Source organism: Vanessa cardui, chromosome 26 (assembly GCF_905220365.1).
Source record: "Vanessa cardui chromosome 26, ilVanCard2.1, whole genome shotgun sequence".
Classification (NCBI taxonomy): domain Eukaryota; kingdom Metazoa; phylum Arthropoda; class Insecta; order Lepidoptera; family Nymphalidae; genus Vanessa; species Vanessa cardui.
Genome location: NC_061148.1, coordinates 8536331 through 8559388, shown reverse-complemented (window position 1 = coordinate 8559388; position 23058 = coordinate 8536331). Strand labels below are relative to the sequence as shown.

The following is a 23058-nucleotide window of genomic DNA, read 5'->3' as shown; positions in this document are numbered from 1 at the left end:
ATATGCAAAATAATATGAACCGGAAAATCAAACAGAGCCGGGATGGTCCAGTGGTTAGAATGCGTGCATCTTAACCGATTATTGTGGGTTCAAATCCAGGCAAGCACCACTGAATATTCATGTGCTCGGTGGTGAAGGAAAACATCGCAGGGAAACCTGCAATTGTCTAATTTCATTGAAATTCTGCTACACGTGTTTTCCACCAACCCGCATTGGAACATCGTGGTGGTATATATTCTGAACCTTCTCTGCAAAGGGACGGGGAGCGTTAGCCCAGCAGTGGGAAATTTACAGGCTGATGTTGTTGTTGGAAAATCAAAGGAAATATGGAAGACCTCCAAAACCTCAACAACTATTATACATAAATATATACAGCCGCGATATGTTTATTAAGTCTTAATATCAATTATTATATAATTTAGTTATTAAACGTTCATTTTATATTTGATATAAGTTACTTTGGGATATATTTCCCGAAGCCATTGTTGTTAACACCTTTAAAGAAGTATCATATCGAACGTTACTTATATTGGTTGTTAGTTTTAATTATTTAGTAATCAGTTGACTGTCTTATTATTTCAACATAAAAGACGCCTTCAATAAAGTAAAGTCAGAATATAGCGAACACAGACAGACACTTGAAGGTCTTTCGATAGCTTTAAATGCTTGTTACATAACTCGCTCCTTACCTGACTTTGCCTGTATGTGCTCAACATTGAGTATGATACTAAAAAACTCAAGCAGACAAACTTTGCGTTTACAAAATCAAACTATACTTTATTCGAGGAGGCTTTTACGAGCACTTTTTAGAAAGTATCTATTGCCATTACTCGTGTGTGTTGTTGCTTAAAATAAATCTTAATTAGTTATCAACGTAGGTCACATTACTTTTTGTACAAGAGAATATGTATATTTTAAATCGTCGCAAAAGTATAACCTGACAAAATAAAAAAGTCGTTCGACAATCAAACGGCCAAACATTACGGACCTATTCATAGAACTTATTGTATCATACTCGTACAAGGTTTCCGTGTCTACGTGACGTATCAATCAAGATGTAAATACACGCTAGACCTCGACGATGCGATAAATAATTCGCTATGAGATATCGACCTACATCGGGTAGGTTGAATACTAAATCGCGGCGAGAGCTGATCGAACCTACCACGAGTCACGACAGCGTAGAACTTTTAGCGAAATGTCACGTGGAAAATAACAACAACAACAACAACAGCCTGTAAATTCCCACTGCTGGGCTAAAGGCCTCCTCTCCCTTTGAGGAGAAGGTTTGGAACATATTCAACTGCGGGTTGGTGGAATACAAACGTGGCAGAATTTCTATGAAATTTGTCATATGCAGGTTTCCTCACGATGTTTTCCTTCACCGCTGAGCACGAGATGAATTATAAAGACAAATTAAGCACATGAATCAGCGATGCTTGCCTGGGTTTGAACCCGCAATCATCGGTTAAGATGCAAGCGTTCTAACCACTGGGCCATCTCGACTCAATTTGAATACATACGTACCCATTCAGTGCAAGTCTAAGTTAAATTGACGGAATAAAATGATAATTCGCAATGTTTGCATTATTCATACAACGATATATTAGAGTAAAAGAGAGTTGATCTCATTGTTAAATTAATTCTACATTTAACTAACTTGTTATGATTAAAAAGCCTATCTATATATATTTGGCGCTAGGGCTTTGTGCTAGCCCATCTAGGTAGATACCACCCATTCGTCAGATATATACTACAGCCAAACAGTAGTACCCAAAATTGTGTTCCGGTTTGAAGGGTGAGTGAGCCAGTGCATCTACAGGCACAAGGGACATAACCGCTAACACATTTATTCACAAGTTGGTGACCGCTTACCATCAGGTGGCGTGAACCAATGTGACAATCAAGGGTAATAAAATACAAAATCAAATTGACGTCATCAATAAAACCTCACGTATTTAAAAAGTTTACATCTACTGTTAGATTTACGAAAAAAAAACATCAATAGAAAATTGGAAAAAACATCAACCCTTTGCTGCAAAACTTTTTCTTTCCAGAAGTCCCAAAAAGGCACTTCTAAATATACGAGAACCGCGGAGGCACTTCATTACAATTCATTAATTTGTACCCTCCGAGCTACCTTACAATATCAAATGTAACGTTCAAAAATAAAAAATCGAACTTTAAAACTATACACGCAAGATTCAAATTCTAAAAACGAACGTACCTTCGATATTGATCATCAATCAAACGAATATAGGTTTTAAATGAATGATATAGAGTCGTCATTTGATTGAGTTGGTTTGTGAAGGTAGTTGAATATTTTAGTGAGTCGTGTAGCGTGATAGTACAACATTCTATGTCAGTTCGTACCGTCACGGAAGGTAACGAGCATTAGATATAAGAAATACGACGATATATATACCCTAATATTTCGAATTTCCCTACGACCTGTCATACGCAGCAAGCAAGTACTAGCGACCCGACCCGGATTCGCACGGCTGCAATGCTGAACTAAATATACCGCAGAATGTCTTATAATGTTCACGATTTTTCAATCATTCTCTACATTGTCCACGTATTATATAAATCTTTCTCTTTATTCAAACTATCTATTAAAAAAACCGCTTCAAAATCCGTTGCGTAATTTTAAATATCTAAACACACATTGGGAGAGACAGTGGTAAGTGCCTTTTTTATACTATGTAATGATAACAAGTTAGTAACGGTTTGATGTAGAACAGTCTTATGTTCATTAAAAAGATTCAATTCTTTAGGCTATTGACCTTTTAATAACTTAAGCTGCATCTGCATTATTATTCAATGAAGGAAGCATCAATTAAGAAAATACTCCAGAAAACGTAAAACGCAACAAAACATAACAAGTTTAGAGATTTATTTGGAAGGTAGGACTTTTTTTTGCATGGATAGTTCCCTCTCAGTCATCATTTATTCTAACGTCAAAGTTTGGTATTAGAATAAACAAATTTGGCAGCCAAACAGCAATAACTGTTATATTCAGGTGATAAGGATCGGTGATCTAGTGTAACAATAAGTACTAAGGACATAACATTTTAGAATGGGAGTGCCCTATTAGCACGAGAAACAACTAATATTTTTCACTTTACTATTGTAATACCTATCTCCCTCCAATGATTATTGGTATTCATGGCGACAAATCACCAGGCACCCCAAAAATCAAAATATACTTTATTCAAGTAGGCTTGTACAAGCACTTGAATCGTCATTTAACAACTATATTAAGTGAAGCTACTACCGTTGGAAAATAGATTCTACCGAGAAGAACCGGAAAGTAACTCAGTAGTTACTCTTTTTCAATACTTCAAAATACAGGCGAGTTAGTTAAATACAATTTTATATGTATGTAATATATCCTGCCTAGAACTCAAGAACTAATAATTAATTTCCCAGACTGCTTACCCACATAACATAAAAAAGTGTCACTAAAATAAAAGTAGTATTAGTAGTCTGTTATATTTGAATTCAGATTAAGACACTGTCTAGAAATATAAAGAGTACAGTCACATAAAATCTGTGAAGATACAAAGCCACCATTTTGTCATTCTACAAGATTAGACGCTAAGCTACGACCATTTCAAAATCTGGAATTTCTGACAAGAACCGGTAAGAAGCTCAGTACTCAGTTGTATAGTTTTTCACACACATTTATCGTACAAGGATTAAATTTTTCCACCGTGACACCAAGGTATCATAACAGTTCTTTTATAATAAAAGCCGTTTTCATTACATAAATAAAAATATATATAAGAGCATTTTCCAAGTGGCAAATACTTAGTATTTAAATAAAACTAATTATAACGGATGAATCGCGTATATTAATTATTTTTAAACATCCCGACGTTTCGAGCACTTTGCAGTGTTCGTGGTCACGGGTAGACTCGGTAGAGTCTACCCGTGACCACGGATGTTTAAAAATAATTAATATACGCGATTCATCCGTTATAATTAGTTTTATTTAAATGTGTAATAATCGCGAAAATTTAAGACAACAAATACTTAGTAATTCCTAGTGCTTGTATTAAGTAATATTTCAGTGTTATTATTTTAACATCTGGTACAAGCAGTTATGCTCGCATGGAGTGGGCTATTAATTATCTGCTTTTTAATTTCGCTCTGGACACCTAAGTTACTTCTCATATAGTATTACATAGTCTCTCGATACTCTTATACATTTTTTTACATATGTATATACGAAAGCTAGCGACCTGAGCTTTGCACGAGTGCAATTTATTTGCGATCAGGAATAATGTAACAAATTTAGAATTGTATCATAATTTTCTTAGAATACCCCTTTCATACAAAAAACAAATTTTACCCTTTTATAACTTTTTAATAATATTATTAGGATTATTTAGTGGTCTAAAGCAAATTACCCAACTTTATGTATTGGCTGATCACATACTGGCCGCTGGATGAACAACGCCGCTTAGTAAAAAGGCCGGCCTGTTAATTCAAAGGCTTTTTAAAATAAATGCCTACGACATTATACATCGACAGAATAACGTCTGCTGAGTTTTATTAGTATAAAAAAATAGTTGCCATGACCAGCAATGTAAGAAGTACTTAATTTTTCTTACTATTGTCTACAGTGTACACTAGTATACTTAACATTTTACTGACTTGGCTTTTATAGATTAAATATCCTTATGAAAAGTTTGAGCAACAATATAAACAATAGAATAAATTTCCAGTCTTTTTAAATCAATTATTTATGTAACAAATGTCGTGAACTGTTCGAAGAAATTTATTTTAAAAGGTCAAATATATCACAAGGGAGTCGCCGAAAGCAAAGAATTTTCATTACGTAAAGTAAGACGAGTAAAGAAATATTTGTTTACACAAAACACTCGAAATGGAAATCGAGATTATTGCGTAATTATTGTCGTATTAATCGTTGTTATTGCTTCCGCGCTTCCGAGAACGCGAATTCAGAGCCGGTTATTATCAATAAGCGGTCGGAAAACCAACGGCCTTGAATATAATCTAAATAGCACGTCATATGTGAAATGCTAACTCCAAAACGACTTAAACGCTTTCATGACTGAACTAACTTAATGGCTTAGTAATTTATAAGGTTCGAGGTCCATCATTTAAATTCCGAAAAGTCCTCATAAACCTTATATCATCCTAGTTTACCTTTATATTTCGCTCTTATAATCCAATGGATTATGAGGGCGAAATATATAGGTAAACTGCCTCACTGAATTAAACATACTGGGTATTGCTGCTTCGCGGTAGAATACGTGATGAGTGGGTGTTCCTATCTGGACTAGCTTGCACTACCCACCAAGTAAATTGGAAATTGCATTGCAATATCGTTTTAAAAATAATGTAAGCACAATATAAAAAATTAAAAAAATACTAGTAAGAATTTATTTAAAATAATTAACAATAAGGCCATCAGTTAAATACAAATATCAGATACAATCCATATGTCCAATTTAGTTTAAGTATTGGTGTGCAATAATGAATAAAATATGTATATACAAATTTTATTCACACAAACGAAACACCACTTGTATCTCAATTCCATCACAGACGTAACCAAAGTGGAGTTCTTAGCTACTTGTTTTAAATCCATAGAAGCTTGTCAATCGTATTATCGGTTGCTAATAAGGTAACAAAAGACGCTTTACAAGCTCGTCTCAAGACGTAATGATCGTTGTGTGTGTACTCGATCCGACTGCGACGAGAAATACTTAAGTCTTCCATTGTCTTTGTAACAATTCTAGAGTGTAATGGATTCGAATAAAGTCCTGGAAAAAAATGAAAGTATTTTTTGGAAAAGTCTTAAAATCCATCTTTTTTAAAATCTATATTTCTATCAAATACATAAAAGCATAGACAGTAAACTTGGTTTCGATTTTCTGACATGTACAAAATCAAATTATATTTAAATCAAGTAGGCTTTTATAAGCGATATTGAATTGTCATTTAACAAGCTATTTTATGCGACGAATCGGTAAGAAATAGTTATTATTTTTCAACAATTTACAAATTTTTATTATTAACATCGGATATTTTTTATTTGTATAATACAAAAGAGTTCTCTGGTTCTGGTACAAATACAGAAATAAGTATTTATACAATTGATACAAATATCTTACAACAAGAAGAAATGTATGAAGACCATTATCTCTAAATTCCTTTTTAAAACTTTTAAATTTAAGCTTCCCAAGATTTCTGTAATTTAAAAATACGGAAAATCGCGATCACATTCCTTTTTTTTCCATATTTAATTCAATAATTCATCTTTCCACCGTTACCTTTAATGTGGTCTTACCCCTATATCTAATGGACGGAAACGTAGGGGGGGACTGGCAGAGGTAGTGGAAGGGGAGAAAGGGGGTGAGGAAATTGCACTTCGCAAGGTTTGCCGCCTGACCTCCTTATTGTATGGAAATACCGCATTCACGCGTAATGGTGAATCGGATGTAAGAGCGGTAATTAGAGAGGGGAAAAAAGGATTTTTTGCGTATCAAATTACGGTCTTTTAGGACATTTATGCGTTTGAATACGTTGACCTATTATACGTTATATTAAGTTCAGCGAATTCAATGAAAAGAAAAAATCAAGCAAAAATCTTATGTGCTGAACGAGATATGCTAGTACCAATTTTCCAATTAGCGAGTGAATTAGACTATGTCTCCAATTCCAAACTTGATCTTTCTTCCACATAACTAATTGAAATAATCCAGTTTGGATTGGAAAAATCCAGTACTAGAAAATATGCTTTACCATTGAAATAAAATACATACGAAATCTGCCAGAAATTTTCCTTTCTCGTCCAGTTCGAAACGATCAAATCCGTTCGGTAAAATAGAAAAATCCCAATAAACTGACGGCATTGGAGCGCAAATCAAATATTTTGCCGCACAGCCACGCGCTTCCGAGCTGCGTGCTCCACAAATATTTAGCTTTATCAAACAACCCATATACTCGATTGTATCCTTTATAACTTAGGATATAAGGCCCACACTGGCTTGGAAAGACTATAGTCAATCTTTGACAAAACAAATTCTAATTTCAACTACAGCCGTTATGAGATAGTTCGTATTATTTAAATTAAATACAAGGTTACATTTTTAATTAAAACTTGGAATACCTTCTACCTAACATATTTATGAATGAAAGATGTGACGACGATGTATTTTGCATATTATTCGCACGCAAAAGTTGGAAACGAAAGCCTTTTGATTCATAATCAACCTCTTGGGTAAGCAATTTGTATCATTTACAAAAGAAACTGACGTGACTGAGGAAACCAATTTTTATAAAAGACTAGAGTTTATGATATGGAATACAATGTGAAAGTCATAAGCCATTTCAATTGTTTTGCCACTTCTGTGGCCTGTATTCTTTACTTCTTTGTTTTTGGCTCACTTACTCTCCCTACCGGAACACGATATGAAGTAGAGCTGCTAAGCGATAGAATAACTCGCTAATAAGACGTATGGACTGAGGCAGGAAAAAGGGAAGGTATATTCTCGATGGATAAAATCGTAATGATATAAAATAAAATAAAATTGTAAGATCGGATTTTAAAACATAAAAAAAAAACAAAAAAATTACATTAATTTTTAAGGTTTCGATTTCAATTATAATTATTTACATCTTTCAAATTCATTACCATCATTCCTATACAAATTGATTACTTTTCTTTTTAATCTAATCGGGTAGAAACATTGACAACTTGAGCTGAAAATAGTAACCGCTCAAGCCGTAATAGTGCCAGTCCAAAATCCCCCTTACAAGGATGTGAGCGATAGCATATTGCTATCTGTAATCATTGGAGACGAGCCAAAATGATCCACCGTCGGCATTGTATCGAAGGTAGTTTCAAGATTTGTGACACTTGCCAAGCCGTTGTCTCGTGTAGATATTACCTGTCAAGCGTATTAGTTTCTTTGTAAACAGAAGTTTAATCTTGGACTTTATATTAGACAGTTCATTGTTTATTTACGAAACATGTCCGATCAAATCCACTCAAACGTGAAAATGTATCTGTTCGAATTTCATTCACGATGATTCATTTTAAATTACATTTAACATTTTCCATAATTAACGAAGCCCGTTCATGATAGCGTTAAAACCACAACCATTCAAATGAAATAATAACAAACGGAAAATTGAAAGAAATAAACAAAGAATCATTAAAAGTTTCACCTGATCGAGGCCCACGTTGGGCGCCAAAACGGCGTCGTAAAAATAAACGTAGCGGAACTGAGGCGAAACTTGCAAAATAAAAATATTTCATACGAATGCTCATTTTAACGATCGAACTGACTTGAAACAACTCACTTTTGTATACAACTATACAGATTATGTTTAAATATTGCCAATTTATTTAAGTATCTTAAGTTTTATCCACGCAAACTCTTAAGTCTTTCCACATAAAACTTTTCTGATTCTTAATAAAAAAATTAATAAAATAACACTATGGTAATATATTCAGTAATTCGATTAAAGGATAGTAGGTTTTTAAGAATAATAAGTAGTAAGCTCAATTGTTACAATCTATGTTTCTGAACTCCTTTGAAAACTGCTTGATGGAAAAATGCCATAAGTTATTAGGTGATATATACCTATTTCAACATTGTTCATCCAAACTATAACGACTACTACCTATACGACCTACTTTACTCAAAGATCTGGAATATTGTTAAACCTATTTCTAGTTATAAATAATTGTTTTAAGCTTATTTTTGACTTCCAGCCTAAACAATACCATATCAATGTAATTCTATAAGTAATTTCTTACAAAAATAAAAATACTGTAACAGAATAAATGCTTAAGGGAGTCAAACATTATGCGACGATGACATTTGCAATTTCCGCGGGAGGGAAATGGCCGACGAGAGATTTAGATTAGAGGCATTCAAATTCATCGATTGACATTCGTGAATCTTTTATTATGCAAAGTAGATCATGTTATCAGACATATTAAAAAAGGTTAACGTTTCAAGTCTCGAATAACAGCTTTTATCCCGATTGTTTTTTTATACGATCACTGATGTAAATAATAAAACGTGGTTTTCATTTTTTTGGGTATATCCCAAAATTTCGCCAAAGCAGACATTTTTCTCGTAATTGTTTATATATAATACGAAATACGTCTAGAAATATTTAAAAAGGTCCAGCATGGTTACAATGATAAAATCTGAAAAGTTTGAAGAATAAATTTAAAGGCTTTTAAAAGAAAATTTTCCTTAATTTCACATCTCTACAAAGGACTCGACTGTCGCAGTTAAATAAAAGTAAACGATGACTTTTAAAAGAATACGTTTCACTTTTAAAAGTTGCTATTTCAAACTGTCGCCTTCGTTAAAGTGCCAGTAAAGAGTAGTGAATTTCTTTTGTCAGTAGGGAAATATTTGCCCGAAAGAACTTGAAGCGACTTAAAACATTTTTGGTATACTATTAGTCTACGAAAATTTTATTACAATTAAAAAATGACCCAACTGCCTGGAATCTTATCAATGGCAAAGTTGAAAGGGATTTATCAAAGGTATTGATTAAACTTAGGTAATTATATTCGTCGTATTTGAGATGTTTGTCTATTCTTTCTTGTATCTGTAAAACTATTCACTAAATAATCCAATGGAAAGTTAAAAATACAGAACATTTGATTTTAGTCGCAGTAAAGTTCATCAGTAAGAGATAATAATCTACTGAGACGATAATAGATACCTTGTTTTTATTCATAAATCAGTCAAAACTGGAACAATTTCAACGCGAAGAAATAAATTTTCTTAAAGTCATGTTCGAGGCAAATAATTTCCCTTCCATCAAACGGGATTAGACGCGTAATCCGTCACACAGCTCCGTTTCGGATATACGAATCTCAGAATCCTGGACATGCAGGTTTTCTCACGATGGTTATCCATCATCGTGTAACGTGAGATGACTCTAAATTTAATATTCGAAAAAATCAAATAAAAATAACTATTATATTGTTTCACTCGATTTTTTTTAAATATACATTTTAGATTGTTATGTATTTCATAAGTCCTATCCTGTCTGCAATGTCCAATGAATATATAATTTTCAACTTTTATGTCATTGTTTATTTTTGTTTTTTTAATCTGATAACAGCGGTGATGTCATATAATTATATACCAGTTTAAAAAATATATTATACTTTTTATTTTTAATTATTATTATGCTGATATTTAATTTATATTTTCAATAGTTACATTGTGTAATATGATAGTGCATTATGAGGATACCTTTAAGTACTTTTGCTGTTCTTTTGTCTAAATAATTTTGAAATCAATTTATTTTTGATGTGTTATTGTATTTACTGTTGGTTGTCCTGATGAAAATAAAATAAAAATGACCTTTTGACCGATTCCGACCACCCATTCTCAAATTAAAAGCTAGTCAGCTCAGGATATATTATTTTGCTCTAATACTTCGATGAGACATGATGAGTATCTCTGACACAACCGAAGAGAGTTCAAGCGGAAAAACACCGACTTTAGGTGGTTTCCGAGGAGTTAAGGACGAGAATTACTTAAAATAATTTCAAAGGAACTTTAAATTTGAGTTCAAAATTGATTTCCAATATTCTAATGGATAAAGTTAAATCAAACATTGTAAAATACTATATATTTTTATTGTCCTAATATGAAATGAAAAAATTGATAAAAGAAAATTTTCTTTATAGAAAGAAACTATGGAAAAGAACTGTACCTTACTGGACATTGTTCTCTCCTAATTGCTATCACTTTGGCATGTTTGACCTCTGGATCCAGGATCTTCTTAAGATCTTCGGTTTGTATAAAGATAAATCAAACCTTTTAGAATACGTTATATTTTTATCGTCATAGTATGAATTGTAATAATTTATTAGTTTCGTTATCGAATGAAAGAATGTCTGCTGGACACAGTACTCCCCTAAATGCTGTCAAATTGGCATCTTTGTCGTCTACATCCAGGAATTTCTTGAGATCCTCGGTTTATGTACGTGGAATACTTTTACTGTAATTTTATCAACACCTTCGTGTATAATCTTAGTGATCTATCAAAAGCGTTGTGAGACTTAGTATATACGATGCTACTATGTTACTAGTACATAAAATTTCAACCTTGTAAGTGTATCTATGACGTGTATGAATATTTATGCAACATGAGTTTACGAGAACGTTGTAAAATATTGTAGTTTGTATTAAATAAGGATTTATTATTAGTCGTATAAACGTGTTCGATGATATTCGAATTATCATGCAATTTACCGCGAACATATAAATAGGCATGCGTTTTATCATAACACAATAAAATAATCTTTAAAAAAAAAAAACTTTTGATTTTCAAAGTAAATACTTTTTGAATCAAAAGATAATTTAAAACCTTTAGTGAGGTATCATCACAATCAATGCCAAATCTAAACATAGTATATTTATTTGGCAAAATTATTATAATATTACAAAGTCATATTATATTATAGTTTAAATTAGCACTGATTGTTATAGCAATATTACATGTATTACAACATTTTAAAAAGATTACCTTTGTAATGATATGTATATAAACAGGGGCTGAACAAAATATTGATCTGGATTTATTATTTTAATGTATTTATATTTCTTTCAAAGTACTTTTGAATTATTATCACACGACATTCAGTTAAATTTAAAGTAAAAGCAAACTACTAATATAGATTCTACCGAGAATTACCGACATATAACTCAAAACTTATCCTTTTCCATTTATTTATAGATATATTATTAAACACAAATAATTATATTATTTTTTCAGACACATTTTATATAGTTACCCTTACTTATCAATGTTTTTAAAATGAGCATCGAATTTATCAATGGGCAAAGTTAAAATTATCTGCGTAATCTTATTAAAGAATCGCATAACTTGCCCCCGGCAGGATGACTTGATGAAGTTCGAAAACTTCACTTAAAATGATTTATCTACATTATTGTGAATAAACAAACATCGATTGATTCGTTTCAATTTGACTGAATGTTCAGACGATTAAATTTGCTTTTGAATTTTATACTTCAACATGATATAATCATAAAAAAATATTGGCTCCTTTTCTTATACGTATTTTGACCATTTAATTTATATTAGCTCTTTACTACAATTATAAAACGATTCGTATTTCTTTTATCTTCAAAAATGTTGAACATAGAGAAGTTAAATTTAATATGGCCATAACGACCTTCTAAATTTAAAAAACTATAAGGGTAACAAATCCACAGATAATATTATTACAAATGTCGTAATACATGTTATTGCCACAGATAAAATAAATACAAGAACAGAATAATATACTCACATGTGTAATCCCAGCTGTCTTGGTCATTTTTGAAAACGTTTAGTCTTTCAGGCTGAAACAAAAAAAAAACATTTATTCCATATTCAAATACATACAAATAAAAGGCAATAGGAGGCTAAAGCACTATTTCTAGGTGACACTTCTTTCCACTTTCGCGGTACATGCAGGGATTTTTAACGGTTCCAAACAAAAAAAAAAGATTTTTAACGGTTCCAAAAAAAAGAATTCGGCTGTATTTTTCTTTTTTTATGTCTGTTATCAGAACGACGTCATTTATGAAGCCAATTTGAAAAATAAATCGGTCGTAGGTTGTATCGGTTCGATTTCAGTTACAAGTAAAAATATAAATAAAAAAAAAAGTAAAAATAGCACAATTAGGGAGATAAATCGATGGAAACTTTAGATTTAGTGCAGCACCTTCGATTCAAAAGTGTTTTTATGAGCAAAGTAGACTTAAGAATAAAAAATATTGAGATTTTGAAAATACGGAAAAATTTTTTTGCTCAATCTCACTAACCCAGAATAAATCAATAAATTAGAATTAGCACTCAGGATTTGAAGCCTTAAGTTCTATCTTAGAGGCTAGTCTGAAGAGATTCTTATAAATATAAATCAGCAATCTACAGCTCGTATCGATATGGCACCAAAATGACCATATCCATATTGAATTAGACAAATTGACCAACAACAATCGGTCTCTTGTAACGGAATTATCTCTGAAATCGAATTACTATCGAGTCTAATTAAGTAAATGACACGATTACCTGCCGAGCTGTGATATAATGCATTTAATTACAGCTTTGTTCCGCTTTCGAACGTTTGAAAAAGATTTATTGTAATGGGCTTGAGGAATTGGCATCGTGAGGAAACCTGCATGTGCCTAATTTCATAGAAATTCTGCTACATGTGGGTTCCACCAAACCGCATTGGAACAGCGTGTTGGAATATGTTCCAAACCTTCTCCTCAAATAAAAGGGAGAGGAGGCATTAACCCAACAGTGAGAAATTTACAGGCTGTTGTTGTATTGGGCTTGTAGTTATATCAGCCATATATTTTTATGATTATATATATATTATTTAACGACCTCCGTGGTCGAGTAGTGAGTACACCGGTTTTCATGGGTACGCCACTCCAAGGTCCCGGGTTCGATTCCCGGCCGAGTTGATGTAGAAAATTCATTAATTTTCTATGTTGTCTTGGGTCTGGGTGTTTGTGGTATCGTCGTTACTTCTGATTTCCCATAACATGCTTTAGCTACTTACATTGGGATCAGAGTAATGTATTTGATGTTGTTCCATATTTATTTATTTATTTATTTATATAGCCATTAACGCAAGACACATTATTGTGCAAAAGTTTGGGGCACATACACAGGTCACACTAGTGTGGTAATCTTCATTCTAGGCTTACTTTGGGAAATATAATTATAGTTAGGGAGGCGAATAGGGGAATTTTCGGTAATACTCGAGCGTGGCAGTTTAAGATATGAGAGATACCTTAGACCTAATAGAACAACCTTGTAAAGTATTAGCTCTATATGTAGTGACGCGCGCCTATGATAGACGATCAGATTAGTAAAAAAAAAAAACGATAGTCTGAAATACTCGAGCGCGTCAGATTAAGACATTGGGGGTTGATTTTAGTGTTTTGAGACTAAATTTAACTAATCTGACGATAAGTCCTTGACGCCGCCGAGTTATAGGGTCGCGAACTTGTAAAAAAAACACGTTAATCCGGCATTCTCGAGCGCGATTTTTATTTTTTTTATTTTGAAGAATATAATCTAAAACTTACTAAAAATACAAAATCTGCCGGTTTCCGCATGACCGGAAGTGTGGAGGAGCCATTTCGTCTTCCGAAAAACGCGTTGCGGCATATAAGTCGCAATGAACGATACATTTTGCAAAAAAAAAAAGTTTAAATAAACAAAAAAGGTAATTTTATTTTACACAAAAAAGCTCTCTTTACATTTTTGTCCAAAGTTAAAACTTTTTGACTTGAAGCATCATAAAAACTCAAACTCCCGGTATTTTGAGTATATCTCGAAAACTGAGAGTGTGTTAAAAAAATCGATATGAAATAACGATGATTAAATGTGACTTTTATTATATCACAATTTTTTTTTTCTTCTCGACAATTTTTGTGGACTCAGAAAAAGTTACGCGTATCTGTATACAAAAGTATTATTAAAATGTCCATTTTCATGTATGTATATTATTCAATAGCCTGTTGATCCTTAAATTGTTTTTCGGACGTACCGTAAGCAAAACGAAGTGAAGAATTGATGCAAAAAAGAGGGAATTAAGAGAAAAGAGGAGAAAGAAAGGAAAAAAAGAAACCAAAAAACCTTTTTCGGTCAGATTAAGAGAACCCACCAACATTTTTGTCAGATTAAGAAAATATGCTTTCAGGATACCGAGATAAACCTCCCCTATGAAAATCTGACGCGCTCGAGTATTTCATAAAAACTTTTTTTTTTGCATTTTCAAAAATTCATCGTAACTTATCGTCACGCCGAAATCGTCAGTTTTTTTAAAGGGAGCTTCCTTGGGGCCTACTTAACACCCCTTCCGAAAATCTGACGCGCTCGAGTAAATTTTCTTTTTTTGCATTTTTGACTACTTTATATACCTACCCCCACCACGCAAACCGGCAGATTAGTGTACCGTTGTTATCAGAGGCACTTGGGGCAAACGTAGTATGAATATCTGATGCGCTCGAGAATGCCCAAGTAACTGTTTTTTTTAACATTTTTGAAAAACCGTACACGCCAAACCCACCGCTATGGTTTTTACCATACGAGCTTTTCTTTTCGAAATTATTTTATCTTTCGATTTTGATAGGTCTCGACGGCGCCGTTGAATTACGCAATTTAGCTACCTCCCTAACTATTATAACTGAGTAAGAATACTGAGTGTGTATACTGACATAAGCTTGTGATTTTCTTGCCGTTTCTTTTCGCTATAGTCTGCAATGATTTTTGATTTTGTATATATGAGTTACGCTTCGAAATTTAAATTTATAAATCTAGACCAACGACGCAACAAGGGTGATTTCCATATCCTCGTAAATACAAAAAAGGTCCGTAGAAACATCCCAGTTAAAACCAGAACTTCGAAGTTATCTTACAAACAACATCCGATAACAGACGTAATGTTCATCTTATGCGTTAAAAAGCCCTCACTCCACTGGAACTTGGCTTCAAACATCGCTTTACTGAGCCAAGGATTTGGCAAACGTCAGCGGAATTGGCCAGTCTTAATGTTATTTACGATAACAATATTTTCTCGTATATGCTATCTCTTGCGTTTTACTATTGTCGACTAGTTCTTGTCCGTGGTTTTCTTTGCATTTATATCTATTAAAGAATACTTAGCATTTTAATTTATCCTGCGATTGAATATTGAATGCTATATCGCAATGCGAAATCAGTGGAATATTGCCGTAAAACACACTGTGTTAACATTTATTTGATTACTACTAAATATATGATATCAATTGATACAGCGTTTAATACTATATTTCTGTCTTATTAGTCTTGGCTCAATTTTCGTTTGCACTTTTATATATATTTTCTAAATAAGAAATTCTAGCATGATCTATATTTTGGTGGCGCGCCAGGCTTTTAATTATATTTATGAATATACATATCTCATAACACAACTGGCAAAGAATTTATCTCAAGTTTAAAACAAAAAAGCAATTTCGTCGTTTTAATTTCGCTTTACTTGGGATTTCAAACATATATACACTTATTTATTGTATGACTAAGTTGTGTAATTAACTTTGTACATTTTAAGCAACTTAGTGACCGGGGTATATATACTATTAAAAACTAAAACTCACATGAAATAATTAAAAAATACGTAAATATTTTTTTTATTGGGTTTAGGTATATGTAGGTAGACGGTAGTACACAGTAATAACGACAGATTGATTACAGATACTTCGCGCGAACCTGGGTAGGTAGCATCGACCTATCAGCTTGAAAGCTGAAAGGTAAATGAGCAAGTGCAACGAACATAACTCCTTCCCTCTTAAGATTGATTGCATTTGTGATGTGGACTGGTTTAGATAAAAATTATAGAGCTAATTAATATTCGCTAACTTCTAGGCAAGTATAATTGTATGCAACTAATATAATGTATTTCAAATGTTAGAAAAGAGTGACTACTAAATTTCTCGCTGGTTCTTCTCAGCAGAATGACGATTCAGTGCTTGTAAAAGTTTTCTTGAATATAGTAAATTTTAATTTTGATCTTGGTTATTATTTCTTTAAGCGTTATGATGTCGGATTAGTAAGCTGAAGTGGCAGTGGGCTAGCCATATTTGTCGCAGAACCGATAACCGTTGGGGGGAAACGTGTTCTAGAGTGGAGACCGCGTCTCGGCAAACGTAGTGTAGGACGTCCTCGGGCACGGTGGAGTGACGACTTACGCAAGACGGCTGGCAGGAGCTGGATGCGAGTAGCCCAAGAACGATCTCAGTGGCGTGCAATTGGAGATGCCTATGTCCAGCAATGGCCGGAAATGGGCTGATGGATATGATTTCTGTGACCACTTGGTTACTATCCGTATGATAGTAATATTATGGTATAAATTATCATCAAGCTATATAAATAAATTATAACAAATACTAACAGATTTTTAAAACAACCAATTTTCGTATTATTTTTAGAAATTTCAGATTTCGATGATGTTAAATAAATAATTAAACATACTAAAAACTTATTCGTAATGTATTTTAACGTCATATTAGAAATCGACCTCATGATTTGTTTAACGTATAAATATTAAAATATAAACAAAGATCGAAACCAAATCATTTATATAAGATAAATATAAATATTACGAAAGACAGTCTGAGTAAATATACATATATAGTGCTAATTAGCAAACACAATATCAAAACAAAATCTTTAAATATTCAATCCGTATAAAATTTCTAAACAGTTAAATACTATATATATGTACATATATAAAAAAACATAATGTCGCTTTTTCTTAAAAAAAACTAAGGTCCACTTCTACGAAACTTCTCCAGAGGTATTGTCCAATTTTATGGACCAGGTTCTGTCTCTACGTGTAACTGATACACTTATGATAGGCTGATTCCCGATCCGCGTCATTGTGTCGGTATTCGCAACATTGAGTTGGTATTTATCGTAGTTTTAGCAAGACATATACGAACGAAAGATGGTCGGTCACATGTACCTTTCATCGTTAAAGACTATCACCTTATACTTAGACATCAAATTATAACAATATTATAATGGCGAAAATCTATCTGTCTGTTGCTCTTGCCAAACCACTGAACGGAATATAATGAACTTCATGATGAAGTAAGCTTGAATACGCAAAACGGGAACGAAATCAACTCACCTCGTTTTAAATGAATGAAAAATTGTACATAAACATAACAATAGAAAACGCCATGATATATATTAGACAATAGATAATCGCGTCCATTTATTTTCGGAGCAACAGCCGTGGGGTATACAAAGGCGTTTTTTTGTCACCTGATTTATCTCACGAAATATCGGTCGCGCTTATGAATGGCAGCGATTGTGTACACCGTGAATGAGATCGCTGATACTGTTTGCGCGTTAGAAACATGAAATAAATGAAAGGTGATCTCGGGTCGTTTTATATACTTCGAAAATATTCAGCTCGCTCGCCGAATGCGGAACCAAAACATTCAAAATTTATGTATGAATATACAACATCCATAGACTCATATGAACCGAGCGTGTTTTTATCACCTGTTCTCTGGTCTGAAGTATTTTTTAGAACCTTTGGTTAAATAAGTTATCAATAGGCAAATCAAACGCTGCTTTATTTGGTAGAGAAAGTACTAAGAAAGAAAAGCAATGCTGCTCTTTCTCTCCAATGAAATATTGGGTTGGGGAAAAAGTCTTTTCGCATATAGTATGTATGAACTTGTAATAAAATCTCTTTGGCCATACCATTTGTATCTGGCTGGTTTTGGTATCATTAAAAAGTTTTAATTTTAAAGAAGGCACTTCCAAATTCAAATTAGGAATTTGTGTGATTTTCATTTGTTTTTGTTGTTGTTAAAATGAGTGAATCTAAAGAAGAAATTCAATACATTTTAAAATTTTACTATAAAAAAGGTAAAAATGCAACTCAAGCCGCGAAAAAAATTTGTGATGTTTATGGACCTAATGCAGTATCTGTGAGAGTTGCGCAAGTTTGGTTTAAGCGTTTTCAAGCCGGAAATTTTGATATCAAAATTGATGCCATTTTTGAAAAAGTGGAGCAAGATCGGCATATAAGTAGTTACGATGTAGCTGAAGAACTGGCAATTGACCACAAAACGGTTTTGACTCATTTGAATAAAGCTGGGTACACAAAAAAGCTCGATATATGGGTGCCTCATGAACTCACTGAAAGAAACCTAATGAACCGTGTACTCATTTGTGATTCTTTATTACGACGTAATGAAACCGAACCATTTTTGAAGAAGCTGATAACTGGTGATGAAAAGTGGATCACATACGACAAGAACGTGCGAAAAAGATCGTGGTCAAAGGCCGGTTAAGCTTCACAGACTGTGGCAAAACCCGGATTAACTCGCAACAAGGTAATGCTGTGTGTATGGTGGGATTGGAAGGGCATCATTCATTATGAACTGTTACCGCCCGACAGGACCATCGATTCAGAACTGTATTGCGAACAATTGATGAGATTGAAGCAAGAAATTGAGAGAAAGCGGCCAGAATTGATCAACAGAAGGGGTGTGGTTTTTCACCATGACAACGCTAGACCTTACACATCTTTAGCCACTCAACAAAAATTACGAGAGTTTGGCTGGGAGGTATTAATGCATCCGCCGTATAGTCCTGACCTTGCACCTTCAGATTTTCATCTGTTTCGGTCTCTGCAGAATTCCTTAGGTAGTGTCAGGTTAACATCACGAGAGGACTGCCAAAACCACTTGTCGCAGTTTTTCGATCAGAAGCCCCAAAATTTTTATAGCAATGGGATCATGTCACTACCAAGAAGATGGCAAAAAGTTATGGAACAAAATGGCACCTACATACTTTAGTCAAATGTAAATAAACTATAAAAAAACTTTTTGAATTTTCATATAAAATACGAAGAAACTTTTTCCCCAACCTATTATACAGTAAATTATTAAAGAATAAATTATATTAAAAAAAAGAATACTTTAACACTAAATCAATATTTAAGGTTTCAGTTCCTTTTTTGCTGTAACCAGTGAAACTGTTTGAAAAATCAATAGTAATCATAACTTGTGAAACTTGAAATCTGCCTACAATACGCATTCTGTAAAAGTTTAAGTTTACTTTAACACTTTTCTCTCTTTCAGTTGTCATTGATTCGACATTGAAAAGAAGAAGACAAAACATAGTTTAACTAGTCCCTAATCTTCACTTATTGAGTCCCATGTAATCGTGATGATAGCATGAAACTATAGACGTAAGTCCAGCTCTCAGGCTCTTATAACTGATAATGTAATTATTTCATTTGCAGTTGAAACATTTGGACCTTGATGTAATAACGAAGAAAGTAATCATTAAAACAAATTATCTTATTCCTTACACTGGACACACAAAGGCTGGTTCAAATTTATCCAGGGGCCATCCTTTGAGTTGTGATTTAACAAAGAAGCTCTTTATATTCCAGCAGCCATCCACGCGTTCATGATTTGATTCAGGTCATTTTATATCAATAATTTCCATAAAAGTAAATTATAATATAATCCTTAGGTAAAAAAATTAATCACAAGAAATATTTATGAACGGTATATTAAGTAACACAGCAAAGAATATTGAATAAGACATCAAATAAATAGTTGCAGAACAGTCGGAATAATTCTATCAACTTTCCGAACCAGTTGCAGCTTCCGTTGAACTGACTCGATGACACGATCGTCTCGTAACATAACGATTCAGCAGTTTGCGGACATCATTGAATTTACTCAAGAATAAACATCCATATTTAAAATTTTCTTTTTTTTCAACACTTTCATTTACCTTTTTGTAAAAAAAGGTAATATAGGTGGCTAAATATTCCTGATGGGAAGATGTCACAGCTACGAACATTGGTGCTGTAAAAAATTAACAAATGACGATGAAATGAAAGCCAATCCTAACCGCTGGGAATTAGGATATTACATCCTTTGTGCCTGCAGTTTAAGTGTTTACTTTTTTCTCAGATTCTCTTCGTGAATATTCGTTTTCGATAACAGAGAAACCATTAATTTCCTCTCACTTACTATCCAATAATAAATATTATAAATACACATAACAAAGCATCGCATTAAGCACTTAATTCCCCTGTTATTTTGCCATTACGGACCGGTTCGGGGGTGAATTTTTGCCAGCGGAAGTGTCATAATAGTCCCTTTGTCGCTAAGGTCCCTCGGACCGTGTCGTAATTTGTCGACGCTAATCTAAAGCATTATAAATATTTATTAGACGTTTTACGCGTTTAATGCACGTTTATTGTACGTCTGACGGTTATATTTTTGGGTTTTGACGTTTATTGTCATCGTGATGTACTTACGGGATATCTACACGTACAAACGGCGACGATGGGATGAGAAAATGACCGTATTAATATTAAATTGAGAGTCAAGGCGGGTTGACGAAGTCTCTACCTTTTTTTAAGGTTTTAAGGAGGTGGACTTGCATAGTGTATTTGATTAACTTGGTGGTAGGGCTTTGTGCAAGCCCGTCTGGGTAGGTACCACCCACTCATCAGTTATTCTACCGCCAAATAACAGTACTCAGTATTTTTGTGTTCCGGTTTGAAGGCTGAGTGGACCAGTGTAACTACAGGCACAATAAATAACATCTTAGTTCCCAAGGTTGGTGGCACATTGACGATGTAAGGAATAGTTAATATTTCTTACAATGTCATTGTCTATGGGTGATGGTGACCACTTACCATCAGGTGGCCTATATGGTCGTCCGATAACCTATAACATAAAAAAAGTGTTGCTCTTTGGTGGAAGAATGTCTGACGAATGGGTGGTGCCTACTAGATAAACTTGCACAAAGTGCTGAAGATCCAAGGGATCGTTTCTTATAGTGCCAATCTCTATAATAATAAGTCGGTCATGCTTAACAGAAAACACCTTAACACCTCGCCTTATTGCCTCTACTGGTGACAGGAGAGCTGGTTCGTTTTTTGGCCAACAGATCGGAATTGCGATTCAACGGGGAAATGCTAATAACATTCTTGCCACCATACCAGGCAGGCAAGATTTACACAGCAAATATTTTTAATTCACATTTGTATATATCAATATATCCTCTAGTCATGCTTATTTTGATTAAATAAAGAGAACACGTGAATCTTTAAACGCGATTCTGGGTTTAAATTTGGATAACACTTAATGATCACGTGTTTAATTAGGGTTTATAATACATCTCGTGCTCGGCTGCGTGTACTGTATAAAATTTTGCCGTATTACATCATCCTATAGTCTATACCTTACTTAGGGTATGAATAAAACTGCGGATCAATATATAACGCGTATATTCGCTGTTAGTGCTGTTGAACGAGTCTATTCTAACATTACAAAAATGTGTTATTATAATAGTATTACAAAAATGGATGATTGCAAATTACATAAGGGAATGTGCACACGGCACAAGTCTTTTGAAAGGTGGGTTTGCGTAGAATTTCAAAACAGAGTTGAAGGACTAGACTTATTTTCAAATGTTGCTCTTAAGTATCTAATACACCAAACTACGTTTAGCAGGGACTAGGAAAGTCATTTTCGTGAGTAATGAGAATTTTTTGCTAAAACATGTTGGGTAAATTAGCCAAGGGTTCAAGTAACACGAAATGAGGGAAGTCGTTACAACTCAGTCAAACTATCATAATCATAGTTTGACGAATTGATCGATCACTTTCGTAGCGTCTAGGTTTTTTCGCAAAGTAATACCCAACCAATAACAAGCAACTATAGTAACCTAATATAAATATGTACCAAGATGACTAACTATATTACTAATATCATAATAATATGATCTTATTTAAAGCCTCTTTTTTCACAACCTTCACTTAATTCACCACTAAAGTAACTATTAACAGTAATATACAGTACAGTGTTACCAACTGTTGATGTGGTAACGATCTTAACAGACAGAAAATTCAAGAGTGTATGTTCAACGATGTGCGCAAACAATCGCAGGAAAATCTTGTATCATTACAAATGTAAGAAATATCTTCTCTGTTTCTTATAAATATATATTTTTACTCATTTAAAAAAAGAAGTTATCTTCCTGATTTATAACCTCGAGTAGCGGAAAAAGCGCTTCGGAATAGCGGCCGCACTCGGCGCTTCTCCTCGCTTCCGATTAAGAGGAAATAAAATAGTCCAATGTTGTTCAACATTTTCTTTATTAATATATATTTTTATTCCTTCAAAAAAGAATTAGTATGCTTTGTTCAAGTTGTGTCTGCGATTTATTTTATATTATGTCTGGACTTATGTATGACGTAAGTCCAGCGTAATATTTTAATCAACATAAATATATTAATTTGGCTAAAAGTATAAGTACTAATTTTTTGCCAAATCTTTTCGGTAGATTACAATCCGAACCGGTGCAAATTTTACATTTAATTTTATACCGTATAGTCTACTTGTCGTGTGGTTTAGTCCAAGGCCTTCTGGGTTGGTCCAACCTATTAACCAGATATTCTAACACCTAACAGCG

The 23058-nt window shown here is 33.4% G+C and overlaps 1 protein-coding gene across 3 annotated transcripts in view; it reads right to left on the bottom strand.

Moving 5' to 3' along the window:
• The window catches only part of LOC124540823 (heterogeneous nuclear ribonucleoprotein L), a 444646-nt gene that overhangs the window by 37921 nt on the left and 383667 nt on the right, over positions 1-23058 (bottom strand). For all 3 annotated transcript variants that reach the window (XM_047118543.1, XM_047118546.1, XM_047118545.1), the window contains exon 5: positions 12341-12392. In XM_047118543.1, the coding sequence (XP_046974499.1) occupies positions 12341-12392 (52 nt within the window). The remainder of the gene's footprint in view (positions 1-12340; positions 12393-23058) is intronic.